This window comes from Aphelocoma coerulescens, chromosome 1, assembly GCF_041296385.1.
Source record: "Aphelocoma coerulescens isolate FSJ_1873_10779 chromosome 1, UR_Acoe_1.0, whole genome shotgun sequence".
NCBI classification, from domain to species: Eukaryota; Metazoa; Chordata; class Aves; order Passeriformes; family Corvidae; genus Aphelocoma; species Aphelocoma coerulescens.
This window is the reverse complement of record NC_091013.1, coordinates 73321328-73334658: the sequence shown is the minus strand read 5'-3', so window position 1 is coordinate 73334658 and position 13331 is coordinate 73321328. Positions and strand designations below refer to the sequence as shown.

Genomic DNA, 13331 nt, shown 5'->3' with positions numbered 1-13331 from the left:
CAGTGAAGCATGCAAAAGGTATACCTGAGCAAGTGGAAAAGCAAGGAAGGCCAGCTTCTGCTTACACTTTTAGTTGTATCTTTTCAACAGACTTTGCTGTTACTCACACATAGGTGAATAACCCTGGACTGTCACTCCTGCCACGTGAGTTCTGCAGAACACACTCACAGTGTAACTCCTTTTACATCAACAGGATTACTTTACAGCAAAATACTATCCACAGGTTCAGAACTGGGTCCTTTCAATGTTGTCCTTCCACTACTGTTAAATACAGTTGTATGTGATAAGCAACTGATACACTTCCCAGCTCTTCTTACTACAGGATTTATGGGGAGGAACACACTCAACATTCCTTGGTTGTAATATCACCTCTCTCATTAGAGGTTTTCCAGCCAGGAGCATTCTGGTCATCCAATTTCCCTTCTTCAGGTACCCTTCTCACTGCTCCCACAACTCAAAATTCTACATGATGCCAATGAAAGAAATTTTTCCAGGCAAAGAGCTGCACAATAAGACTTTATGGTGTTCCAATTTAATTAAACAGAAATCGAGCCCAAGAATTACACTCAAAGTAAATCTCATGCTCAAAATATTCTCATTTCAAAAAGCTTTATTAGGAAAAGAAAAAACAAGTGAGTATATGTATGCATGTGGTAAAGTCTGTAAGGAATAGACATTTGCAGATTATTATGCTAAGTTTCGAGAATTCAATTGAATCAAGCTAGGGATTAGTCTTTTCTATTCCCAGGAGTTCCCTGAAGAGAACAGAAATGATTGATTTTTTCCCTGAAGTGCATGATTTAGAAAAAAATTTATCTCTCAAAACCAAGCAAAGACAGTTGTTCGATCACATCTCACCTGCTGCTGCATGCCAAGGAGCAGAAGTGGGAGGGAAAAGTCACACGGGGACTGCACAAAGGGGAAGTGTATCAATATTTAAAAGCTCTAAGCTCAACTTGGATCTTGTAAAAACTCATTTTTAGTATTAATAGATTTCAAAGGTGGAATATATTAAATATAATGCTACAGAATTTCAGTGTGAGAACCTTTGATTTTAGGCTCAGTTGAACAGAAGTCAAAATTTCTGCTAGAGAGGCAACAGAAATTAAGTATTACTATGGAGATCTCATGCTGAAAAATTGGCAATAAATACTTAAAGACACCTTAGAATAAAAGAATTAGAGGCAATTGTTAACAAAATGTAAGTTCTATATTTAAACATGTAAAATTCAACTCTACGTTTAAAATGGCAATAAGAGTACTTTGGAAAAAAACAACAGACTTACTTTAGACTGAAAGCAAGACTGATGCAATGCAAAGAACTTTTGATGAACCAGTTCAGAAGCTCCACAAGTTTGTACTCATGTTTTAGAAAAACATAGGTTATCTGAGCTAAACTATCAGTCACCTTCAATACTCATGATGTATAATGTGATAACATTTTCTTTACTCAAAAGAGCAGCAACTATATATCAAAACAAGTTTTTTTTCTCATCTGATATGCCATGGTCCTCCATTTCCTTTTTTTCTTTTTTTTTCATAGAATCATAGAAGAGTAAGAGTTGGAAGGGCCCTTAAATATCATCTAACTTCAACCCCCCTGAAATAGGCAGGGGCAACTTCCACTTGACCAGGCTGCTCAAAGCCCCATCCAGCCTAGGTCTTGAACACCTCCAGGGATAGGGAGCCCGCAGCACTCCAGGTCAGGTCTCATGAGAGCAGAGTACAGGGGAAGAACCACCTCCCTCAATCTGCTGGCTGTGATTCTTTGGATGCAGCCCAGGATGCCTTTGGCTTTCTAGGCTGTGAGTGCACATTGCTGGGTCATATGGAGCTTTTTGTCCAAACACCCCCAAGTCTTTTTCCTCAGGACTGCTCTCAATCCTTTCTCCTCCCAGCCTGGACCTGTGCTTGAGACTGCCCCAACCCAAGTTCAGCACCTTGCCTTTGACCTTTCTGAACTTCAGGAAGTTTACACAGGCCCACCTCTCAAGCCCGTCCAGATCCCTCTGGATGGGATCCCTCTAGATGGTGTGCTTTCCCTCCAGTGTGTTGACTGCACCACACAGCTTGATACTCAGCTTGGTATCATTGGCAAACATGCTGGGGGTGCAACATGTTCTGAAAGCTTCCACTAGTTTTTATGTTTACTGATAAATTTCCAATACTGTTCACAGCTGGATTCTGTATCCAAAGTTTTCTACATACAAAGTTATTGGAATCACATCAAGGCGACTGGAAAATAACACTAAGCCAGTGATAACTTTGCCACAACAGTATTACCCTCTTCAACCAGATTTGCAGATATCCAGTAACTCCTCTGATACTCCAAGATGCAGGCTTTGCATCTCCCATCCAGTCAAGCTGCCAATTCTGAATGCAAATGTCAGATGCTGCCTATTATAGGTACTTTCATTTGTCCTACAAATACCTCTAATAGAAATCAGATATGAAGTGATATCCAATACTGATATGGACATTGAAACACACAAAATGGAATGATGTCTCCTGGCAAGATCTGTGTACAAATATATGATTTTTCTATTTAATTTTTGCATATATATGAGGAGCATGGCAACCATTTGCAGAAAAATTCTGATTTTAGGTCTCAAAAGTTACTGTACATAGACAAGCTCACAATGCAGGTGTGGTTAGAGCTGTTCCATGCAATACCGAAGATAGAAAAAAACAAAAAACAAGTTTTCTTCAAACACATTACTCCTGTATCTATACCTTAACACTTAACTATCTTCCCGATGGCATGCTGCAAATTTTTGCAGTTTGCAGCAGAATCAAACCCATGGACCTAAGAAGTTGCTTGTTCTGAGACTTCAGTTTGATTTGTACAGTTTGTGACTGAAGACCTCTGGAGTACACTTTACACAATACACCTGTGTTTTAGCATGAATTGTTCATCTTGCTACCCCTAGGGGTAAGCAAGAGAAATTCAATGTGAAAGCTTGACGACTTTCCATCTTGTTAGCAACACCCCCTTCTGCCAAGAATTACATCAGAATTTGCTTACTTACATCTAGCGAATCTTCATTGACCAGGATGAGAGACATACTCTGTGAAATAAGTCTGCAAGAGTACCCTGCAAGAGGGAAAAAAAAAGACAAGAAAACACAAGGATTTACTTTTTGGAAGACTATCTAAGGTTCAGCTCAACCTTAAGATAAACATCTGTAAGTCAAATGGCAATTCACTTTTGGAGCAATTACTCCAATCAGGCAGACTGCTGGAAATGGTGTATAGGACACACTCCAACATGACAGATTTACTAGGAACACGGGTGGCATTCTATCTGCATTTTCAAATACGTCACTTGAGATGTTTTAATTAAAGAAAACACTGTGTGAACTAGATGCAGTAAATATAACCTGTAGCCCTACAGCAATTTTTTTTCTTTTTTTAAGTCTACATGAAGGCAGGTTTGCCTTCAGCACCTTACAGGAACAGATCTGAATGCACACTTGCACCTGTGCCAGATGACTGGAAGTGCACACACATGCTCAGTTGATGCTACTCAGTTCCCTTAACCCACACAAAGCTTACATGAGCATTTTTCACTCCTGAGTGCTCAGTGTGGAAGGTCCTGAGCTTCATCAAGTAGTACAGATCAATGACATTCACAGAGCCCCTACCAACTCCTCCCATAGGTAATTGGACTAGATTATTCTTAGTGTGGGACTTGGACATGAAAGAATGAGAGTGACCATAGTCTGGAGTAGCACCCAGAAAGCAGTTCTGTACATTTCCCAGGACACCAAAATTCAAAACAAAAACTCTCAAGACAGAAAAAAACTCTTGTTTTTATGACAGTTTAAGCATTTGCAGAATAAACAGCTTAATTCTGCTCATATTAAGAGCAAGAGACAAATGCAAACTCGCATCAGGGTGACCCCACTACATTATCCAAAAGCTCATGCAAGTTCACTTGGGATTGGCATAGTCATGTAAGCTTCATAAAATAGCAGAGAATTAGTTTATTTGAAGCACACACCTTTTATTGCTCATCTAAGTTACATGGGAAAAGGAAATTCAATTAAATTATTTTTTATTTCTAATGTGTTTTTGTATAGAAATTAATTACAGCAACTTTAAGAAATTGTTATCAAATAAAATGGGATCTTGGGAAGTCTCTTACTTTTCTTAAACAGAGACTGGAGGCTATTGCAGTATAAGAGTAATGTCCCAGTGAAGAACCACTGCAAGGCTGCCACTGCATCAAAAGATGAACAGCACAGTCACTGTAAAAAGATGAAGTGCCTCTTTCCATATCTTACAACAGCAAGAGAACAACTGAGGCATGAAATCATCTGTGGGATTCTTGGTTCCTTAGAAAGGCCATACTAGGTCATCAATTGCAATGCAAATAATTTCCTCAGGCTACAGAGTTTTTATAATTGGGCTAGTTTTGTAGGTATAATCCAGGGTTAACATGTCTGCATGACTTCTGTCAAGAAAGTAAATCCCTCTTGTTCCTTTGTGGAAGACATGCTTGTATCATAACCAAGCACTCTCAGGCAGCAGGTTTGATTACCTGCAGAAGTTTAGTTTCTCCTCCATTTTCACAGCTGTGTGGACTATGAATATAAAGTGCAACCTTGCAAATACATGTTAATGAGCCAAGGTTTAATTTCTGCTTCAGAGAACAATATGGAATGACTATGAACTCACACCTGTTAGGAAAAGGACAAAATGTATTCTAATGACATGCAGCCTACAACATGAAAGCTTTCCAGACAGCCTCTGATTCTGCCTGTGAATGAGTCTTAGGTGGTAGTATAGAACTGAGCAGCAAACCTCCAACAGTCATAGACAAAACACTGAATTTTCTCTCAAGTCAGTTTGCCATTTTTAAAAGTTAGTCCCAGGCTGAAAAAAAACTTCCTTATTTTGACCGAGAAAAAGAGAATATTACAAATTTAAGTACTTCCCACCATAACAGGGTTATTCTTTCCCTAGGCTAAAGCAACAGTCTTGTGCAGTAGGCTGTTACAAATTCAGCATAACTAATTCAAAAGGATTTTCTAGTAGCACTTGATTAGAACAGCAGCTGTAATTTCTAAGCCACTGCTCACTGCTTCAGTTCACCTCTTCCAAAACGAGCAAGATGCCACTCTAGAAGTCAAGCTGGAAGAAAAAAAAGGTGTGGAAAACAGTTGCTCTGCTATGCATCTTGGAAATCATGGACTCAGAAGAACTTATCCTGCAATTGAGGCTATTTTGCATCTTGCAAAATATTAAACAGAAAGATCAAGACTGGAATAGGAGAATGTAAGTCAAGCCTAACAAGGGTTTATAGGGGATCTATACATTATGTACAATTTCAGGACTAAGATGATGTTAAAATCTAGCACTACTATAAAAGCAAAGTACCTGGCAACTGTAAGAGTACAAGTAGTAATTTTAGACATTTCTAGTAATATTTTAAAGTTTTATAATAGTTTTATAATAGTTATTACTGGCAATACTAACATGGCAAGCAAAAATGCACTCTAAGGTAAGTATTTTTGTCAATGCTTCTGAGTAAAATAACATCAACTGGTTCAAAGCCAGGTATAAAATGTCAACCCACACCTGTAAGTTGATATCTAGCTCTTTAATTTAAAAGTCTGACTAAAAGTCCATGAAGCAGATGAATTGGGTACTTCTGGGACTTATTTTCCTTCAAGTGTCCTGGGAGAAAGATTGTTTGAACCAGAGTTCAAGATCATAGCCCACAGGCACATTCGTACTGCAGGCATACAGAATCCAGCATCTGAGGCAAGAACGATTATCCTCTGTGTTTAGAGAGAGCACATATACCCTGCTCAAACTGTGCATAGGGATATAGGCAAGTGTGCTGGCATGGCTTCAGTCTCCTGAACTGAAATAAAGCACAGCTCACCAAGAAGTGTTCTTATTTCTGAATTGGAAAGATATGTATGTACTGTTAAGATGAGTAAGGAATCAGCAGGATGCCTGCATCCAGAGAGTTACAGTCAATGGTTCAACACTCAAATGAAAACCAGTAATGAGTAGTGTCCCTCAGGCCAGTCCTGGGACCGGTACTTTGGTATCTTCACCAGGGACAGACAGGGATTGAGTACACCCTCAGCAAGTCTTGAGAAAACATGAACCTGAATGGGGCAGCTAAACTGGAGGGAAGTGATGCCACCAAGAGGGACTTTGATCCACTTTAGGAGTGAGAATTAATCAAGTTCCACAGGGCCAAGTGCAAGATCCTGCACCTGTGCTGCAACAATCATAAATATCCGTCAGGACAGACTGGGGGATGAACAGACTGAAAGCAGACCTATTGAGAAGTATCTGGATACTAAGTGATGAAAAATTGAATGTGAGACTCCACCTGGACTATTGTACACAGCCCTAGGGATCCCAGCACATGACAGACATGAATCTGAGTGCAAAGGAGAGCAACAAAAGCAATCAGAGGACTGGAACATCTCTCCTATGAAAACAGGCTGAGAGTTGGGGTTGTTTAGCCAGAAGAAGAGAGGTTCTGGAGAGATCTTTCAATATATAAAAGGGACTTTAAACAAAGACTGAGAAAGGCTTTTTACCAGGGCCTGTAACAGAAGGTCAAGGGCCAGTCATTTCAAACTAAAAGAGGGTAGGTGTGGCGTATGCCCAGCCCCTGCCTTGGAGGGATTGCATAACCTCCCGGCAAGATCCCCTTGGAAAAGGCAGCACTTCTTGGTGAGGGTGAGAGAAAACAGACCCATGATCCCCTGGGAGACCCTATGCAGATTCTTTGTAACCCATTGGCTTCTACCCTCTCACACCCACCCTTGTATCCCCTATAAGAGCTACCCTATTCTCCCTTAGAGATCAGAGTTCATCCCTGCCCTCCCCTTTGCGGGGTGCAGGACAAACAAAGCTGCCTCATGTGGAACTGCCAAACGAGCCTCTCGTCTCTCTCCTCCTGGTCTGGCCTGGGGCTGCCTCACAGAACAAGAGCTGAAATCACTCCCTCTGAAATCACTAAAGAGCTGACAGCCTGCTGAGACAGGCACCCCTCTGTGGAGGCACCCCGGCGGCTGAGGGAACACCGCAGACCTCTGGAAGACTGTCCCTTGCTGGACGCTCTCTCTGGGTCGATCACGGCTTCCTGGGTCTGAGCCACAGACCCCCAGCCCGGCCACAATAGGTAGGTTTAGACTGGACATAAGGAAGACATTTTTTATGGTGGGGGTAGCAAGACTGGAACAGGTTGCCCAGAGAAGTTATGGATGCTCCATCTCTGGAAGTGTTCAAGGCCAGGCTGGATGGAGCTTTAAGCAACCCAGAATATGAAAGATGTCCCTGTCAGGAAGGGAGCAGGAGGACTGGACTGTATCTTCAAAAGGTCCCTTCCAACCTCATGCCCAAAAAACTGTAAGGCAGTGCTTGCAGGTATCAATACACACCCTAGGCAAGAGCATTCAGCTGAACTGTAAGAACAGATTCATGGTTCAGGGAAGGACACACTTGAGTAAACACTACACTCCTATTCCCAGAAAACAAATCTGTTCCCAGGGAAGTTATTGGCTGGAAATACAGCAGTTCTGGTGTTTTGTGAGTGTGCTGAGCACCAGGGTGGTGGCAAATAGAAATGTATCATGGGTGTTCTTGTCTCACTGAAAGGCAAAAATGACCCAGAGTCTGTAGACTGTTGGAAGAAAAGGATGAAGCTACAAGAACACAGTTAAGCCTTCTACAGTTGTTTGCAGGTCATGCTTAAAGATGCTTCTGAACCTGGAAGTCCCTTTTTCAAGCGCTAGAGTTCAAATGATTGATCAGTATTAAAGCTTATCATGAACACTCTCCTCATCTGCAGAACTATTGACTGGCACATGGCTGAATGGAAGGCATACAGCCACCCCACAGAAGGTCAACCATTACTCTCCAAAGAAGTAAAGAATGTAATCCAGAGGCAAAGACATAGCAAATTCTGAAAACCAAGGAATCAAGAGGAAGCTGGAAGAACAAAGTACTCCAGCTCCTTGACACAGCTGCCAAGAGCTGAAATGTCCCTCAACATATAAGCATATCCATACAGCAAGCAAGAGTCAATAAGCACAAACACAATGAGAGAGTGAAAATACTTTTTACTCCCCAGAGAGCATATTTATACCTGAAACATATAGTGCACACGTGGATTGGGTTTTAAGTTGAAGGTTTATTACAGTTTTATTGGGTTACACACAAAAACTGGAAGGGTGCCACATGTTTATACTTTCAAGCCAACTTGAATATGAAGCTAATTAAGTTAGATTTTTATTACGAAACTACCTTAAATGAAGGGATAATTTAGCAGTTTTAAGAGAGATACATAAATACATATTCCTCTCAAGTTGCTATAATAAAAGAAACAACAAACCAACAGTTTTAGAGAACACTGGAAGTTAGTCTCCTTCAGAGTCTTCAGAATAAGCTCATTTACTGGTGTTCAAGGTAGCTGCTGTTGGTTAATATATCAACTTATTTCAGGTATTTACAACAAAATGTGTAGCTACATTTTTTTTAATTAGTCAAAAGATGATGTTTGCCTTCTCAAGTTAACTACTGATTGTAAAAAAAGCAAAATCTGCAGATAGTGATTCAAAGCAGATAACTAGCCTTTAAACAAGTTGTCTACTTAGGCCATCCATTGTATTTCTACTACAGCTGTATCAGTTCAGCAAGTTATTTCACCTCTTGGTACCACCTTCAGCATACAAAGATATATTAAATTTGATCTGGTTTTGAGAAGCACACAAAAATCCTGCTCAGTCAAGCATTCTGAAATTTCACTGAGTCAACCAAAACAGAAAAAAAATTTTAAAAGACCACAAACCAAACAACAACAACAACAAAAAGCAAATGCCCAAATCTTTGCTAAAAATAATGTAAATTCAGTTACAGAACACCATCGATAGAAAATTTTGAAGTCAAGATGAGTCTAAGGAAGCAACCTACGCTGTTAAAGTTCCTCTTAACCTACACCTGTACATTTAAACAGATTATGTGCAAATCTAAATACAACTGTGGAACCTTAACAGCATATGTTGCCTTGTGTTAAAGGAGCTATTTCTTCAGTCCTTTGGAGCTCATATTGACTTCAAGACTCTAATTGTATGAATAATGCACCCAGTTAAGTATTTTACATTTAGAACTGCACAGACAGGTCTGGGTGCATTTCCGACTACTCCTGCTACAACTCTGATCCTCTAACTGAAATTACTTAGGTGAGACATCAGATCACCAGAGTGCAACTCTGTCTCTTCTCATCTCTGGGCAGATTTACCAGTGACAGGGAGAAAAATCATCAAAAAGAACGCAAGATCATTATGGCATTGTATTGCCAAAGATGCTACATTTGGGAGGGGTGGCATGACGGAGTGTGCTTATATCAGGATACGTTCCTTTACCAAGTCCTTACTAACAGATGTGCTGTAAGGTGACAGCAGGGTCAGTTATTTCAGCTTGAATAACCCACCTACTTTCACAGACATGATATGGAAGAAGCTGTAAACTATACACACTTTGCATTTTTGTACTTCCCATTGTATCCCAAACTCGATTCAAAGTCTATAAAAGGCAGTCAGTAAGAAAAGAAAAAAAAATGCTCTAAAACAGTTTCTGAAACCTTAGCCTGGTTGAGTTCTCCTATTACCATCACAAAGCAGAGTTACATATATTCATTCCATTAGAACTGCTTTTAACCAAGAGCAGAAGGGTCCCTTTTGCCTTAAAACAAAAGAATATAGCCTGACACCCATAGTGAAAACTTCACTGCAAAATCCCTTCTCCAAGGCTGTGCCCTGCTAACGAGGAACCATTCTATAAACAGCAGGCCTGATTCTATTTAAAAACCCACACAGCACACCTTGCATGTAACCTGAGCATATCAGACAAATTCAGAGTAACCAGAAAGATGGGTACCTATATTGAGAGCTGTTTCCTGTTTGTCACCTGTCAGAATCCATATCTTAATTTCTGCCTTTATTAGTGTGGCTATTGTTTCTGGAACACCTGCTTGCAGGCGGTCTTCAATGGCTGTAGCTCCAAGAAGCAGCAAATCCTGGGGAAAATAAAGAAAACAATCCCTGAAATTCTTTTAAGATAAACCTCTGTTTGGAACATACTCAAAAAGGAATTAAGACAGAATGTTGTATCTCACTGCTAATACTGCACTTTGACAAGCAATATACACCACAGTAAATTTCTGGTGGGGCTATTCTACTTCCTCTGCACACAATTCACATTTCAAGAGGTACAGAATGGAACAGAGTGTTTTTGATCAGAAAGATGGCAACATTTCAAGAATAATTAATTGAAGTTATAAAAGTCCAAAGCTAGCCTACAGATGAACATATATACTAGACCATTCACTAATCACCATAGCAACATGATGAGTAGTCACAGTTTATATATTTAAGCTCACAAAAAACGTATTTGGCATCACATCATTTAAACTAATTTCCGTCTATAAAAGGTACATACAGACTGGATACAACCACTCAAAGCAAAAATTATTGCAACTACTTACGGATATAATCATTACATTTGTGTAATAGAAGTGGTATGAACATTAATCAATCCCAGTATCTCTAATCAACATACAGATGTCTGCCAGAAAAACATGTCTCATACAATGAATTTAATACTCCAGAGTTAGGCAATTCTAAAACAATTGCTTGAGGAGATCTGGCTACATTACCATAAAAAAAAAAAAAAAAGACGAGCAGAAAAATAGCTAAGAAATAAACCTTGTCAAAAGGTACAGTTTACTCAGATTTTACCTCTAAAAGCATTTTAATGATTCCTTACACATGCAAAGATGTTCAACTTAAATTGAAATAGGTTTAGGTACACTGTATCATTTCAGAAATTGCACAGAAAAAGGTAGCATATTCTATTCTTTGCAGGGACTAAAATTATTCAACAGAAATGAAGACAAATGAACAGAAGTAGTAAGGAAAGTTGCTGTTGTTCAGCCTGGGAATGATGAGGCTTCAGAGTGACCTTACTGTGGCCTTCCTATATAAAAAATGGGCTTACAAGAAAGATAGATAATGACTGTTTACCAAGGCCAGCAGTGGCAGGACAAGGGGTGATGGTTTTAAACTGAAGGAGGGTATATTTAGTCCAGACATAAAGAAGGGACTTTTTTATGATGTGGGTGGTTGAGATACTAGAACAGGTTTGCCCACAGAAGTGGTGGACCCATCCCTGGAAGTGTTCCAGGCCAGGCTGGATAGAGATTTGAGCATCGTGGTCTAGTGAAAGGTGTCCCTGTCCATGGTGGGGGAGCATACAACAAGCCCCTTCCAACCCAAACCCTTCCATGATTCCATGAAGAAGGCATTAAAAGCAGCTCCCACTTGTATAAATCTAAGCACACTTAAAGAACAGAAGGGTAAATGGTTATCCATACAGGGTGTAAGCTGGCATTAGGTCTTGACAAAGCTTCATTTTTGCTATGAGAGATTCAGCTGGCAAACGCAGGAGAATCAACTCATACAAGTCATTATGCTTTAGTACTCTATAGCCTCCCAATGAAACATCAGCTCTGTAGTGCTGTATTTTCCCACTGCTTTTCTTATTAAATTGTCTGCCTTCCACATTGTCCCCCCTTCCCCTGCCCCTAGTCCTGGCCACACCCTCAGGTTCTCCCTATTGGTTCCAGTACCCCAACTCCACCCATGTACCGCTCTGTGCCCTCAGAAAAACCCCCTGCTCCCTGACCAGGTAGTCTCTCTGCCTCTGGGAACCGGCTCATCGTCATATAAAATAAAGGTTCCTCTGAGGTAGCTGTGCAGGGACCCTTGTGCCTCCTTTATTGTCACCGTGTTGCAGAGCCGATGGCTAGCCAGAGCAGGAGTGCAGGGCTGCCCAAAAGGGCTACGGGAGAGCGGAACAGCCGCCCTCCCCGAAGCGGCCCCGCTGCGCTCTCTGGGAAGGCTGTGGCTTGCTAAACCAACGCAAGAACTAACCCACAGCAACACAGCTCTGTCAGTGCAAGCAACCTTTGAAGGTTGCAATTGTAGATTGTCTTTTTTTCCCTACATCACTTGTTAAGGAGTTACACATGACAGCACAGGGACCAGCATGGCTGAGCTACCTGAGCAGGGGAGTTACTACAGCACCTGCTGAAGCCCTCTCAGTCAGCATACGGCTGGGGAAGGAAGTCAGTTCAAGTTTGCCTCCACACATGAACCTGTACTGTGATCCAGCAATCTCAGCACTCAGACTGAAAAAGTAGCTCTCTTGGTCTCATTTGATCTCGTAGATGAAAAAAATCCAGCCTGTTAAAATATAATGTATTTTGTGTTGCAGCCAAAAGCCAGTTTGTCTGGAAGCCCAGCTTCTTGGTAGGACCAACAAGCAAACATTAATAGGAAGGCATACAGTGGATAGTTACTAACTCCAATTCTACAACCCACTCACAGGTTCCCTTTTTTCTTAAACCAGATACTAAATTGTGAAAAAGGCAGAAAGTAGATGACTAAAAATGCACTAAAGCTTGAGAATACATTTTAAAGTACAGCAAAAGCAATGTTCATTTTCCACCTCAGTGAAAACAGAAGAGTACGAGAGCACAGTGCAAGAAGCAGAAAGCTGAAAGGAGCTACTCAAACCTACAGAATCAAGGATGAGATAACCACACTTACTGATACACTATAAACATAAAAGACCATTTTAGGCATGAATTGGAAAAGAAAGACCCTGTCTTCAGCTCTTACTGAAAGAGTTCTTGGAGCTTTTCTCTTACCCTCTGAAAGTTAGCTCCTATCCTAGTCTCAACCTCCTTGTGGATGCCCCACCCCTGGAAGCATTCAAGGCCCGGTTGGATGGAGCTCTAGCAACCTGGCCTAGTGAAAGGTGTCCCTGCCCAAGGCAGGAGGATTGGTACTCAATAATCTTTAAGGTCCCTTCCAAACCAGGCCATTCTATAATTCTAAGATTTTGACCCAACTAACTTAAGTAAACAACAGAACCTAAGCAGCATTTTAATATGAAATTTAATTACTAATTAATTAATATTAATTTAAATTAACATTAATTTTAAAAGATATTGAAGTTCAAAACATGTTTTAAAGAAACCACTAAATAAAACTAAATACCTGGAGCAAGAGGGAAGAACATGAACCCATGTAGGTTAGCAGCGCAACTACCAGCACTTCCGAAAGCAGCAAGACCAACGAGGCTCAGAGAAACACTGGCCCCTAGTGTTGGCATTTTAACATTTCATTCACTGTGGGATTAGTGTTTCAAGTAGGTTCTCTGATACCTACTTTTCCCTTCCAAAATTAAGAGCTCTGCAATTTGCACGGAGCGCAGGTTTTCACCCTTTTTTT

General features: G+C 40.6%; 1 protein-coding gene across 8 annotated transcripts in view; it reads right to left on the bottom strand.

The window, feature by feature from the left end:
* ATP8A2 (ATPase phospholipid transporting 8A2) overlaps nucleotides 1-13331 on the bottom strand; it is a 320016-nt gene that overhangs the window by 219939 nt on the left and 86746 nt on the right. For all 8 annotated transcript variants that reach the window (XM_069013203.1, XM_069013240.1, XM_069013228.1 and 5 more), the window contains 2 exons: nucleotides 9913-10051; nucleotides 3030-3094 (listed from right to left, as the gene is read on the bottom strand). In XM_069013203.1, the coding sequence (XP_068869304.1) occupies nucleotides 3030-3094; nucleotides 9913-10051 (204 nt within the window). The remainder of the gene's footprint in view (nucleotides 1-3029; nucleotides 3095-9912; nucleotides 10052-13331) is intronic.